Source organism: Pleurodeles waltl, chromosome 5 (genome assembly GCF_031143425.1).
Source record: "Pleurodeles waltl isolate 20211129_DDA chromosome 5, aPleWal1.hap1.20221129, whole genome shotgun sequence".
Lineage (NCBI taxonomy): Eukaryota > Metazoa > Chordata > Amphibia > Caudata > Salamandridae > Pleurodeles > Pleurodeles waltl.
In genome coordinates this window covers 1,639,683,727-1,639,698,064 of record NC_090444.1, presented here as the reverse complement: position 1 = coordinate 1,639,698,064, position 14,338 = coordinate 1,639,683,727, and the positions used below count along the sequence as shown (strand labels likewise).

Genomic DNA, 14,338 nt, shown 5'->3' with positions numbered 1-14,338 from the left:
TCGATCTTGACGTCGAGTTGCCTGTGGACCAAGTACTCCTTCCAGTCACTTCCTATTGGACACTGGCCAGTGTCCTTCCTCTGGTTGCGGTGCTGAAGGTACTTCTTTTTTCTTCCTGCCTGCCGTCTTCTTTCTTCACTGACATCTTCTTTCTTTGCTGCCGGCTTCTCTCTTCTTTCTTCGTTGCTGTCTTTTTTTCTTCCAGCATGCTGTCTTCTTACTTTGCTGATGTCTTTTTTCTTCGTTGCATATTGTCTTCTGTCTTGCTGTCTTCTTTCATCTTCTGTCTTCGCTCGCGTTCTGTCTTCGCTCGCCTTCTGTCTTGGCGCGCGAACGCGCCTTCTGTCTTCGCGCGCCTTCTGTCTTCGCGCGCCTTCTGTCTTCGCGCGCCTTCTGTCTTCTGCCTTATTCTTTCCTCCGCCGTATTCTCTCTTTTCACGCCTTCTGTCGCCTCACGCCTTCTGTCGCCTCACGCCTTCTGTCGCCTCACGCCTTCTGTCGTATCACGCCTTCTCTCGTCTCACGCCTTCTCCCACCTTTTTTTCTGCCAACACACATACCAATACGTTTTGCCTTTGTCTTTTTTTCTATGTAACTGGCTCACAAATATCAGAAAAATGTTATAAGGTTTGTTTTTTAATTTAATCAAACAAGCATCATTATAACATTTCTCTAATATTTGTAAGCCAGTTACATAGAAAAAAAGACAGAGGTGAAACCTATTGGCTTTGGCAATGCTTGTTCATAACAGCCTTAGGGTGGTCTTCCCCAAAACTTTTTGCCCACCTCCTATTTTCTGACCTCGATTTTGCTGGATTAAGAACTCTGTGCTTGTGCTCTCTCCCCTTAAACATGGTAACATTGGATAATACCCAATTGGCATATTTAATTTACTTGTAAGTCCCTAGTAAAGTGCACTTCATGTGCCCCGAGGGCCTGTAAATCTACTACTACTAGTGTGCCTGCAGCACTGATTATGCCACCCACCTAAATAGCCCCTTAACTATGTCTCAGGGCTGCTATTGCAGAGCCTGTCTGTAGAGTTCTAAACTGCCATGTCGAACTGGAAATGTAAACCTCTTGCCAGACCTAAACCTTCCTGGAGGAAAGTGCCCTCTTTCTTGGCATGCTTACCCCCATTTTCTGCCTGTTGTTAGTGTGTTTGACTGTGTTCACTAGGATCCTGCTAACCAGGACCCCAGTGATTATGATCCCTCCCTTCTTTCTAACTTGGTAACTGTACCTTTTTCTTCCCGCAGTTGGCATGCTGGTACACCCATGTAAGTCCCTAGTATATGATACCTAGGTAACCAGGGCATTTGGGGTACAAGGAGATCCCTATGGGCTGCAGCAGTTATTCTGCCACCCATAGAGAGCCCATGCAAAGGCTTCTGCATGCCTGACATTGCAGTATGTGTGAAACAGGTGCATGCACCCGTTTTCACTACAGGTCACTGCACCAGGTCATAGTAAGTCACCACTATAGTAGACCATCTCATGCCAAGAGGGAAGGGTGCAGATACCCGTGTGTGAGGGCACCCCTGCACTAGCAGAGGTGCCCCCACAAACTCCAGAACTATTTTTGTGGACTTTGTGAATGTGGGATCGCCATTTTAGGTGTGTACTGGACATAGGTCACTACCTGTGTTCAGCTACATAAGGGTAACTACGAACCTGGGCATGTTTGGTATCAAACATGTCTGAATCATACCCCGATACTGTTGCAAGTAGTGGAAGTATGATTCCATGCACTCTGGGGACTCCTTAGAAGACCCCCCTGCATTGTTACCACCAGTCTTACAGGGTTTTCCGTGCAGCCCAAGCTGCTGCCACCCCTCAGATTTCTACCCTCATGCTGCTTGATCTGATCAAGCCCAGGAAGGCAGAACAAAGGATTTCTTTTGGGAGAGGGAGGTAACACCCTCTCCTTTTTCGAAATAAGTGTGACTGGCTTGGGAGGGGTAGCCTCCCCAAGCCACTGGTATTCTTTGAAGGGTGCATTTGGGGGTCCCTAAACCAGCCCACACCGGTTCAGGGACCCCCAGTCCCTACTCTGGCACGAAACTGGACAATGGAAAGGGGTGCAACCACTCCCCTGTCCATCACCACCCCAAGGGTGGTGCTCAGGGCTCCTCCAGAGGTTTCTTGGGTTCTGCCATATTGTTTCCAAGGTTGGCAGAGAATGCTGGGAGCATCTGAGTGGCCATTCCAGGCAGGTTAAGTCAGAACCCCCTGATAGGTGCTTACCTGGCTAGGTGACCAATCCCCCTTTCAGGGCTATTTAGGGTCTCTCTCTTGAATGGGTCCTCAGATTCGGCTTGCATGACTCCAGCAGGATTCCTCTGCAACCTCCACTTCGATATCTGGCCACTGGAACTGCAACTGGACCCTCCAGGAACCGACAACACTACAATCAATGAAGAGGACTCTTCTACAACTTTGTTTCCATGTCTCCTACCAGCTTTGCAACATTTCCCTGGCTATGCATCCTCCGAAGACAGCAACTCTTCGGACTGCACAAGAAGAAGGAGGATTCTCCCTTGGAGTTAAGGAGTTGCTCCCCTGCATCCACAGGCACCTGCTGCAACGACAACCGGCTGCATGGATCTCCCCTCATCTTGAGCTGCGTGGATCCCACATCATGCATGGTGCCCAGGAGAAGTCCTCTTGGTCCTCTCAGCCAGTTGTCCAACTTTGGTGGAGGTATACCTTTGCCTTCCCACAGAGGACAGTACCCCCGTGGCACTGCATCTCTTGCAGCTGCCAAGGCTTGTTTGCATCTTCTCCAAGGGATCTTCAAGCAACATGTAGCTCCAGCCCCCAGCACTCCTTCCTGCGACGCATAGCCCTCTGTGTGGCTCTCCTGCGGCTTGGGATCCCTTTCTGTACTGCTGCGTGGGCTCCTTCTGCAACTTCTGTGTCACCGTCCTGCGGGTGCTGCCTCCGCTCCTGTGGGTCCTCTTTGTCGCTAAGGGTCCCTGTGACTCCCCTTCCTGGGTGGAGCCTTCCTGGGCTTTGCTGGTCCCCGGCAGCCACACTTTTCCATTAACTGTGAGTTTGCCATTGCCAAGGCTTGTTGGTGGAATTCCTGCACCAACACCTGTCTGAAATCTTCAATCCAGCGTGGGACATTTTCTGCATTCATCAGGAACTCTTCTCCGGCTCCAAGGCTGCAGTGCTGACCTGTTCTTCCTCACCGTGGGCCAACTCCTGCAAGTACAGCTGGGTGGGTAGTAGCTCCTGGACTCCACTGTGACTCTTGGACTTGGTCCCCTCTTTCCACAGGTCTTGCTTCTTCAGGAATCCAATGCTAGTTTCTTGCAGTCATGTCTGGGTGTCTTCTTGTCTTCTTTTTCCTCCTTTTGGGTGGTTTGGGGAAAATCCAGTGAATTACTCCTGCTTTCCTGGTCGTCGGGGGATACTGTGTTACTTACCTCTGTGGTTTTTTAGTACTCCCAGCTCCCTGTTACACATTCCATTTACCTAGGTGGGGTCCTGTGTTTGCATTCCATTTTTTTGTATATGGTTTGTGCTCCCCCTAGGATCACTATTGGTTATTGCTATTTGCACTGTTTCTAAGCTTTTCTATGACTATTTCTGACTGCTAGTGTATATATTTAGTGTATTACTTGTCTACTTTTGGAGGGTTGCCCTTCTAGTATTTTGTGGTATTAAGTTAGAAAAATAAGGTACCTTTATTTTTGTACAACTGAGTGTTTTCTTTCATGTGTGCAAGTGCTGTGTGACTACAGTGGTATTGCATGAGCTTTGCATGTCTCCTAGATGAGCCTTGGCTGTCCATCCACAGCTGCCTCTAGAGAACCTGGCTTCTAGACACTGCCTATACTTTACTAAGAGGGGATTCCTGGGCCTGGTATAAGGTGTAAGTACCTTAGGTACCCACCACACACCAAGTCGGCTTCCTACACGTCCCTTTTTATACATATGTCACCCTAAGGTAGGCCTTATATGACCGACAGGGCAGGGTGCCATGTATTTTAAAGGCTGGAAATGTCCTTTTAAGTTTTACATAACCTGGTAATGAAAAAGTCCCAAATTTGTTTTTCACTACTGCAAAGCCTATTTCTCCCATAGGATAACTTTGGGATTACTTTATTACATTTTATAAGTGTAAATCCCAATCTGGAAGACATAGGTTTGTCAAGTTTGGTGACTCTGAACTTACAATTTTAAATCGCATCTTATGGTGAAGTTTGATTTTGAATTCCGTTTTGATAATGCCACTTTTAGAAAGTTGGCATTTTCTTACTTTAGCCACTTGGTGCCTACTGCCTGTCTCTAATACACGTCTGGGGTGGGGTGACAGCTGGGCTTGTGCATTCTCTCTAGATAGCCACACAAAGGGAGCCTAGGTGGGACTTACAGGCCATCAACGTCCTGATGGTCCATCCTGGGCAGGATGGATGGGAGGGGCTGACACACCTGAAAAGGCAGTGTCCTGCTTTACACAAAGACCTACATACCGCCTTGTAGTGGGTCTGGAGCCATGGCAGGAAGGGAGGGCCTCTGTGCACTGCATAGCTCTTTCTTGGAAGTCTCCCTCACTTCGACTGCACTATTGGGTATAAGTACTGGCCCTGTGACACTACCAACTCAGTACACTTTTGGACTTCAGGACATTCTGGTGAGAAAAAGGACTGCTGTGCTGTTGAAAGGACTGTCACTCTTTTGGGCTCTGCTGTTCTGCTGTGCTGACCTGCTGTTCTCCTTGCCAGGGTAGTGAGATTTGCTCTGCCAAGTGCTGCAAACCAAGCTCAGTGCCCGTGGAAGTGAGTATAAAGTGCTGCATCTGCCAGGACCTGTGCATCGATGCAGTTGTGCCAGTTGGAACTGATGCACCGCCTGCTGCGAGATCAGAAGCAACTCATCACTGCTGCTGTGGAGACTGGACTGACACATCACACTCAAAACCGCTGCACCCCCTCCGGAGCTATTGCTTCAGAACCAACGCATCTCCGCCACTATGTGGAGAAGATCGAGGCATTCTCTCCCTACCTCCAGGGTGAATTAATAAGGTCCGTCATATTCGGAACTGCTGCACTCAGAACTGGCACATCGCTCTTGGAACCAACGCATCACCACAGTTGCGTGAAGAAGTCTGGCTTAACACCCTGACTGCGTAAGGGGATTATCGACTCCCCTCGTAGTGTGAAAGGGATAACATCACTGTTGCTCAGCGGGCTCTGTATGGGTCCTGGAGTCTGCCTGTGCTCCATAGTGGGTGGCCTGAACTTCTGACTTTCTCCTGGTCCAGCGTGATCAGATATCCCAATAGGCGCTTACTGCTTCTAAGTGCTATTTGTACATTTATCTTTTATCTAATTTTTGTTGTTTTGATTTTGTTGTGCTCATAGGAATAAAATCTGTTTTTCTAAGTACTTTACACATTGCCTCTTAAGTTACGCCTGACTGCTCTGTGCCAAGATACTAGAGGGTGATCACAGGTTAACTTTTAGGGTGTATCTTACTTACCCTGACTAATTGGCCCACTTTAGTTCTTCCACAGTCGGTAGTGAATCGTTGTGTGATTACATATTGATTGTGTTTTATATAATGCCATGGTGTCAATTTATGCTCAGTTTAAATTAAATATATATCTTCGTGTTTTCAGCTGATTGAGAGTCAGCTCCACGAAAACGGCTGTAACGAAAGCCATGTAGTATCTGTGGTGGTTGATCAGATCTTGAGCCTATATATTGTACTAGAAGCTTTTTAAAGTTGCCAACCTGTGATGTCACATCAGCACACACTCCTCAAAATGCCTGTAAACTCTTGGCCATAGCAAAGTAAATACCTAAACTACAATAATGAGATTATATGAGAGATTGTCACCCATGTATCATTCCCGTAATTGCATCCTTCCAGGTATACCCTCAAAGTTGTTGATAAATGTCACATTGGCACTATAAAACATAAGTTGGTAAACAGACTAATGCCAGATGTTCATTTGGGCGGATTACCTAAATATGTTAACACTGTATATCTGCATATCTCTTTAAACATTTTTTGTTAATAAACAAATACATCTTCTTTTTTGTAGGGAATACAGGAGTAGATTCACCAGTGACGAAACCCTTATGTTCTGTATGAGAGTAATGGTTGGTGTCATTATTCTCTACGACCACGTGCATCCTGTTGGAGCCTTCTGTAAGACTTCCAAGATGGATGTAAGATACTAGAATGCTTGTCTCCTTTTTCGCTTGTTCGTCAGTTTTGCTTCATGCATTCGTCATTAGAGATTGCTGCCAGCAGTCATCTCCGTAACCATGTTTAACTTGGGCTCAGTGGCCTCGACAAATGCCATTTATAATGAGCTAACACAAGCTCAAAATACTTAATGTGGACTTGATGGTAATTTATGCAAATAAATGTCCGTATTGTGTTGATCTGTCAGCTGTTCTACAAGTGCTGGAAAACCCATCATGTTTTTCTTTCATCACCACAATCAAAACACTTGGGGGCATCCATGTTTTCCTCTACTTTGATGATTAGCTGGTCAAGAGCGCAGGCAAGAAACAATGCCTAACCCACACCTAAGCTACAGTCTCCATGCTTCAAGGCATTGGTTTCACTATAAACGCACACTGTCCCACTTACAACCCCTGTAGAGTCAGCCTTTTCTAGGGTGCACACTCAGTGCAGTCACAAGCATAGCCTACCCAACCCAGTCGAGATTGTTAGCCTTCCAACAGTTCTTAACTCTTTTTTTTAGCTCAGTCGTCAAGTCACAAGTCAGAACTTTCGTGCACCGCGAAGGAATGATGGCCTCCAGCTTCACAATAGTACCCTCCACCTGGCTTCACATGTACCTGTTGCAGGAATGCATCTTGGCTCAATGGTCACAAGTGGAGAGTCACTCAGAAAACCCAGTGTTAGTAAAGACCAGTGCTTTCTATCCAGTGGTGGAACAGCAACAACCTGTTAATTTGCAGGCTTTTCTTGTACCCTATTCTGCAAGCTACTATTACCACAGACTCCTCTCTCGGTGCCTGGAAACGCATCTTAGCCATAAGACAATACAGGGGATGTGGTCCCATTCCAACCCCTTCACCAGGAGAGACACATCAACTATCTTAGCTACTGTCCACACACCTCAATCTTAAGGCTGTTCTTCAAGTCATTCTGTGCAAGGTAGTCCCTATCAAGATAGACAACATGACCACTATAACATTATTTGTTCTCTTTTCAGTCTGCAACTGTCCAGACTCCCTTGTGGTATAAGGCTACATCCAGCTACCATGACCACATTCATACAAAACACAGGAAACTTCTTCCTCTTTCGTATACCAGAAATCAGAGCCTTCGTGGAGGGCCTCAAGATTGTCATCGCTCCCAGAGTGCCACTGTCCCTGCTTGAAACCTCGAGCTGGTCCTTATCAGGCTCTTGATCCTCCCTTTGAGCCTTTGTATTCTTGCTCCTTGCAAATCCTCTTGTGGGACTCATAGCCATAACCTCTCTAAGATGTATTAGTGAATTGAGGGCCTTCACACTCCAAGAACCCTTTCATTTAGATCCACTGGGACACTGACGTTTGCAGAACCAACTCAAGAGTTTCTTCCCAAAGTTGTTCACCATTTCCACCTCAATCAGACTGTAGAGCTGCAAGTCTGTTTTTTTTTTCCTTAACTAGACTCCTGAGTGGAGAAAGCCCTTCATGCCCTAGACCTTAAACATGCGATCATGTAGTGCATAGACGACCAAGCCTTCCTTCAGCTCTAGTGAATTGTATGTAACCTTTACGAAAGCTCACAAAGGCTAGCCTATTTCTAAGGCCAGTATTGCAGGGTGAATAGTCAATTACATCCAGACATGCTACCATAAAGCTAAAAGGTCCTCACTGTTACCCCCAGGATGCACTCTACAAACAAGAAAGCAGCACCCATCGCCTTTCTTGTTAATATCTGGCTAGCTGACATGTACATTAGCCACTTAGCCAGCCTCATACACATTTACTATGTGGATATCGTAGCCCGCCAGTAGGCTATTGTTAGCCAGACTGTCCTAAGGACCCCTGTATCATCCACGCTCTAGCCACAGCTTACAGGGGGCACTGCTTTACAGTCTCTGCAGTGCATATGTATCTAAAGTAACACATGTAACAGACAGAAAATATTACCCCCAAAATGATCTGTGTAGTGCTGTAGATTCATATGCACTCATCCTCTAGAAGTTTGTGTCTCTACTTAGGGATTTCTATTTTTGTTAGTCAACTTACTTCGGTGAATCATACTGCGATCACTCTCCACTCTATACTTACTCTCCCTTGCTGTGCTAAAAACAATCTAACATAAAACCAGTGCTTATGTGCATTGCCCACTAATAGAGGAGTCACAGTGCAACCCATGACTCAATAGACTTTTTTGAAGACAAACAACTTGCAAATGTCCGAGCCCAACAGTAGATAACTGGAGTATAGACACCATTGGAATCTACACCACTACATGCTACAAAAGGGTGCTTACATGGGAGGGAGTGGGGGCGTTAGAAGGAGTGTGTTTGTGTGTGTGTGTGTCACCCTGTGTGAAGTAGACTTTCTTGGCTGGGGGAATAGGAGGTGAGATTTTGCCGGGAGGAGAGTCTTTAATTGTTTCATGAACAGTGGAGAGGAATTAAGGAAAACAGTGTTGTGGGTTTCCATGATTTTCTAGTGATTTCCGTTCACATTTAGAAATGCTGTCTGTCTGAGAAGTGAATCACCTTTCACATAAATGGTAGTATTTATAAGCTCTGGCGCACCAATCTAAGAACTGTAAAACGTTTATGCTGTTTACAAAACCCTTTCTATGTATGGGAAACAAACACTTGTTTGTCTCCTTTATGATCTCCATCTTAGTTTAAAAAAAAATGGAAGTAACGTTTGTATGCGCAGCTTGTGTTCAATTATGTATGCATGTGCAAAAAAACATTTATTGAATGTACATAGGGATGTAATGCGTCTGTGTTTTCTTGTTTTCTCTCTAGATGAAGGGTTGCATAAAGGTTTTAAAGGAACAACCTCCAGATTCTGTGGAAGGCCTTTTAAATGCACTGAAGTAAGTATGATTTTGTATTTCTTTAATCACAGTAGTTTGGTTATTTGAACCTGTAGAGTTTCATTACAGGAAGTATAAAACGTTTTAAAAGTCTTTATCAAACCTGCTCAAAAACCTGTCTAGCTATTTCTAGGTGCTTGTGCTATGCTGTTTGTATCTGGCATAAGAATTGTATAATCTCAAAGGTGTTTCAGTTCCTATTCTGACATGTTTGTGCAGTGATCAGATATGTTATATGAATATCCCTTTAAGCTGTAAAAGAAAGCCTCGAGGTGTTAGTGCCAGAAAAGCAAGATTCAGAACTTTAACTTGCACAGTCCAGCAATTTATCAGCAAATTAGCAGTTGGTTACTAGTTTATACAGAATTGCTTTATTCAGAGTAGGAGCGCTAATTTTTTCATGTACATGAGGCTGCCTCTAGCCGTTAGGCGGTTTCCTACTTTTTAGGGTGTTTGTTTTAATTGTTATATTTTTGTATTCCCATCATGCCAGAGGAATAATCACTTGTCTCATGTTGCAGCATATTTCAGTCCTATTGAGGACAATACCAATACTTTCAGCGGGCTTTAAGTCAGCCCACTGCTTACAGTTGGGTTGTTTCTCATGACGCTTCATGCCTTGCTTCTTGTTGGAAGGATTTTCTTTCTTATCTTGTGTTTGTCCCTCCCCCTGCAGCATAGCTTTACCATTCTTTTTATTGGAATGACTTGCATTCTTCTTTTGTTTAAATTGAGGGAACTTGTTTCTTCTTTTGCTTTCAGCACTCTATAGGAGTACATGTGTTTTCTTGCTCTCTTCCTCATCTCAATTCTGTATCTTGCTTCCCCTTTTATTCCCTTGTCTCTGCCCACCCTCCAGCTCATTGCATCCTCTCAGTACCGCTTGTGTTATTTTTTCCAATTTGGTTGCTTTTGGTTGCTCTCCCATCAATTTGCGTTTGGCTTTAGATTTAATATCAATCTCCTAGCACCTCTGTTGATCCCTGGCTCATCCCCTATTGGCACCCCCTTAGCATTGGTCCTCTCCTCTCCCATTCCATGGGGGATGCTGCTGTTGGCTTTTCAAGTTCCAGTTGCTTTTATAATCAGACGGCATACACAAAGCAAAAAATTGCATTTGTATAGCGCTTACTATTATTGACAAGGTGTGAAGAGCTTTGCAATGGGAAGCGCTGTTTGTTTGCCGGGAGGAGGTCAAGGGGCAGGAGCCCTTTAAATTGTACTCGCGCTCCCGCCGTCGCGGGAAGCGCTGTTTGTTTGCCGGGAGGAGGTCAAGGGGCAGGAGCCCTTTAAATTGTACTTGCGCTCCCGCCGTCGCGGGAAGCGCTGTCTGTTTGCCGGGAGGAGGTCAAGGGGCAGGAGCCCTTTAAATTGTACTCGCGCTCCCGCCGTCGCGGGAAGCGCTGTCTGTTTGCCGGGAGGAGGTCAAGGGGCAGGAGCCCTTTAAATTGTACTCGCGCTCCCGCCGTCGCGGGACGCGCGCGGGCGGCGCCCGGGCAAAGCCCGGGCCAAGGGCGGGCCCGTCCTTGCCAGGAAGAGGCAGGGCAGGGCCACCCCCCTGACATCTACCCAAAGACGTGGTCCATACAGCAAACTTGTCTATGGCTGCCTGAAGGAGTCTCCAAGTTCCTCTGCTCGGTGCGTGGGTAGCTCTTCCACAGAGCCCCAGGCCCCACCAAGCACGTGGAAAACTATTATCCCAAACCGGATACTTGCAGGTGTATCCACGTACTCAGCTGAATTTATCTCAGTTCATCATATAACTGCTTATTGAATTCCGTTTCTTGGAGGGTGGAAGGAGGCGGCACCATTCTTCTCCCCCCAAGGGCAGGAGCCCATAATTCATTACCCGCTCTACGCCTGTCTGTGCCCGATAAGTGGTTGGGCCAGGCTTTATATATATACGTTTGGGCGTCTTACTGTGGTCTTGTTTTTGGGAATTGTTAACAGCAGGGTCTGAGAAGCTTATTAATCACACTATAGTGTCAGTGGCTGGGTCCCAAAGGCCTACACACCCCTATAAGCCGGGGCCCACTAAAGGCCCCTGATTTAAAGAATAATGGGCCGTCGACGTGGGGGTGGGTTGGAAGGTAAACAGCACTCTAACAGAACCTTAGATGGCTTTCTGCAAAAGGCTGTTGGGGAACTTGAAAAAGAAATAGAGTTAGTGCAGCGACGCTTAGCTGCCCCCCCTTCTTCTAATAACAGCCTAGTTCATGTTAGCTCAGCCCCACAGCCCTCCCCGCGACCAGAATTACAGTCTCTACTGACTACCCCTTTCCCTTCCCCCTTCAAAAATTCCCAGGAGAATCAGGACGAAACCCCAATTGTAATTACCACCCGTGCTGCACCTATTCCGCCTGCCCAGAGTCCCCCAAACGAAGGCCCCCTCACCTTAGCAGATTCCAATACCAAAGGAAAACGGAAACGAAGGGAACCCGCTTTTAAAAACAAACGATCTAGGACTTTGAGCCCCTCTAACATGGCCCAACCTTCTAATAAGGATACGGTATCAATCCCCTTACACAACACAAAAGAGTGTCATACAAATGAGTACACCAGGGATTTCATAAGAGATGAGCTTTCCAAACTTTTTCTTCCAATTTTAACCCGCCTCCAATCGATTGAGGACAAATTGGAAAGCCTTATCAATAGCCAGCCACCCAAAATTGCTCCATCCGTAGAAATTCAATCCCATCCCCTTGCCAACCATGACCCCATCACTGCCAACAGACCCACTGGCCAAATAGCAAAAATCCCTTTTTCCTCTTTAAACCAAGATTGGACTAGCTCCGTCAAAACAGCTAGTATTTTAATGAATAAGCCCCATATGGTTCCAGTTCCCCTTTTAAAAGGAACCGCCACATGGAATAACCCTGTAACTAATCCGGGAGATGGCAACCCCACTTGGGATCACCTGCTTACAGAACACCAGAAGAGCGACAAGTCCAGGGGCCTGTCAGATCCAAAAGTGCTCCATTTGCCACCAGAATCATGTCATTATGTACTCATTATATCGAATGTTCCTGAACTCAAACCTCATTCCACTGAATCTTTTACCGAACTTAAAAACAAGGTTATTCATTGGTTGCACGTGAACGCAGGGTTTGCTTTTTCCATGACACCCTCAATACTGATGGTGAGAAGGGTAGGGTGGGTGGGTTCCCTAGCGAAGATCGGTTCAGGGGACTGCATAGTTATCAACTTTAATTCTCCAGACCTTGTCCAACGGCTCTTTATAAACGCTAATAGACCTTATCCTATAACTGGAAAAGCCTCCCTTTGCAGGTTACAAGTGTTTTATCCACCTCCCACGCCAGTTTGGAGTAGACAACCGCCAACGTTATACGGGGCTTCCCCGGCTATCCACACACAGTCTATCCCTCTATTTGGCCCCAGTTGCCCTTCGTCATCTCTTTCTGAAACAGACTGACTAGGAGACGACCTTTCGGAAGTGGCTCCGAGCAATGGTGATGCTGAGGACATTCACCCTACTGCCCTCAGCATCTCTAACTCTGGTGCCCCTTTGACCTTGGCAGATCCTGTTAACCAGGGATCACCCATAAGCACCACGAGCCAAGTCAGCGAGGAATGTATTCCGCCCCTGTCAATTGTTCCATACATTCTGGTGTCCACCCGCATGTCCAACCTACCTAATTCATATATAGCTGGGGCCACATCCAGCGAGGTTCACATGGCACATAGCGAGAAAGCCACTGGTCCTAATATACCCGAGGGAATTAGTATGGTTCCTAGCAGTTCCTCCCCCTGTAGGAAATATCCTCAGAATAAAGCAGGGTCCATAAAAACAGAGGATCTCGATAAGGTACTCAGCTGGAACATAGCAGGGTTGGAAAGCAAATTACAAAGTCCAGGATGGGGCAGTCTTATTGATGATCACCTGATCTGCCTCTTGCAAGAAACGTGGGCATTAGAACCCAAATATAGACTAGGCTTTAAAAGCTATTGGGTTCCAGCACGCAAGTCCTCTTCTGGGAGACCATCGGGAGGGCTGCTTGCGTGGATCAACACTTCTCTTAGGTGCAAGATAGAAGAAATAGATACGGGTTGCCCTGACTTGCAAGTCCTATTAATAATGATTTCTGAAGAGAGACCGTTACTTTTAATTAATATCTATAACAGGAATGGGAGCTCCCACACCGATTCTGATGTCCTGTCCATTTTGGACAGTTTTCTTAAAAACAATCCTTCCTTCTTTGTTTTGATTGGAGGGGATTTTAATGTCACTTTTGAACCTAATCCTCTAGCCAAGGAATATGTAAAGAAGAGGATGCCCATTGGGGCATCCCTCAGCTAGTCTCCAACAAAAGACCAAGGCTGAATAAATCTGCGCACTTACTGGCCGACATCACACTAGCCCATGGCCTCCGAGCCTGCAACGGTCGCTCACGCTCGGATGTAAATCTACAAGCTACCTTTAGGCGCGGAGGGCTCAGCAGTCGTATTGATTATATACTTCTTGACATCCGACTGTGGAGCCACATGTTTGATATGAGGGTTCAAAAGCAAATTGAGAGTGATCATGACCCGTTGATTTTATCAACCAGAGGACTTTTTCCTTCGTTTACTGTGCCCTACTCCAAGAGCCATGCCTCCCAGCTGGCTCTAACAAATAACAGACGCAACCTAAAATGGGAATCTGTTAATTCTTCCCCTAAACACCTGGCATCCATTTACAACCTGCTTGCCAACCAGATGGAGTGTATGATCCGCCTAAATGAGAACGGGGAGGGTGACAGAGTCTTAGCAGCCCACACTGACTTGTTCCAATCTTTAAAGCATCTTTTCACAAAAAAGTTTCTCAATAAATCTAACAAAAAGCACTGCGCTCCTTGGTTTGACAACTGTTGCAGAGAAGCACAACTGTCTCTCCTGGAAGCAATGAAAGATGGCCATGTTGGGCTGTTAAGAACAGCCAGAAAAGTTTATAAGAAGGAATGTTCTAAGGCACGCAGAAGTTGGGAAGAGGCCAGATGGGTTATTATTTTGGAGACTGCTAAATCTAATGACACATCTAGGTTCTGGAAACTAATAACTGATGACTGTAGCAACTCCCCTGCCGCACCTGGCTCATCAATCCTCTCAGCATCATGGGTAGAGCATTTTGGGCAACTATATGAAGGGCCTTCTGAAGCATCTTTGTGGGCCCCTGATGCCCCAATAAACCATGAGACTACCCCGATCACATTCTCTCTATCCGAAACAAGAGCAGCAATAGACTCATTGAAATGGGGAAAAGCCCCTGGCCCAGACAAGATCCCAG

General features: G+C 46.2%; 1 protein-coding gene across 4 annotated transcripts in view; it reads left to right on the top strand.

The window, feature by feature from the left end:
• Positions 1-14,338, top strand: part of CYRIA (CYFIP related Rac1 interactor A) — a 214,066-nt gene that overhangs the window by 175,635 nt on the left and 24,093 nt on the right. For all 4 annotated transcript variants that reach the window (XM_069235965.1, XM_069235967.1, XM_069235966.1 and 1 more), the window contains 2 exons: positions 6,062-6,188; positions 8,984-9,054. In XM_069235965.1, the coding sequence (XP_069092066.1) occupies positions 6,062-6,188; positions 8,984-9,054 (198 nt within the window). The remainder of the gene's footprint in view (positions 1-6,061; positions 6,189-8,983; positions 9,055-14,338) is intronic.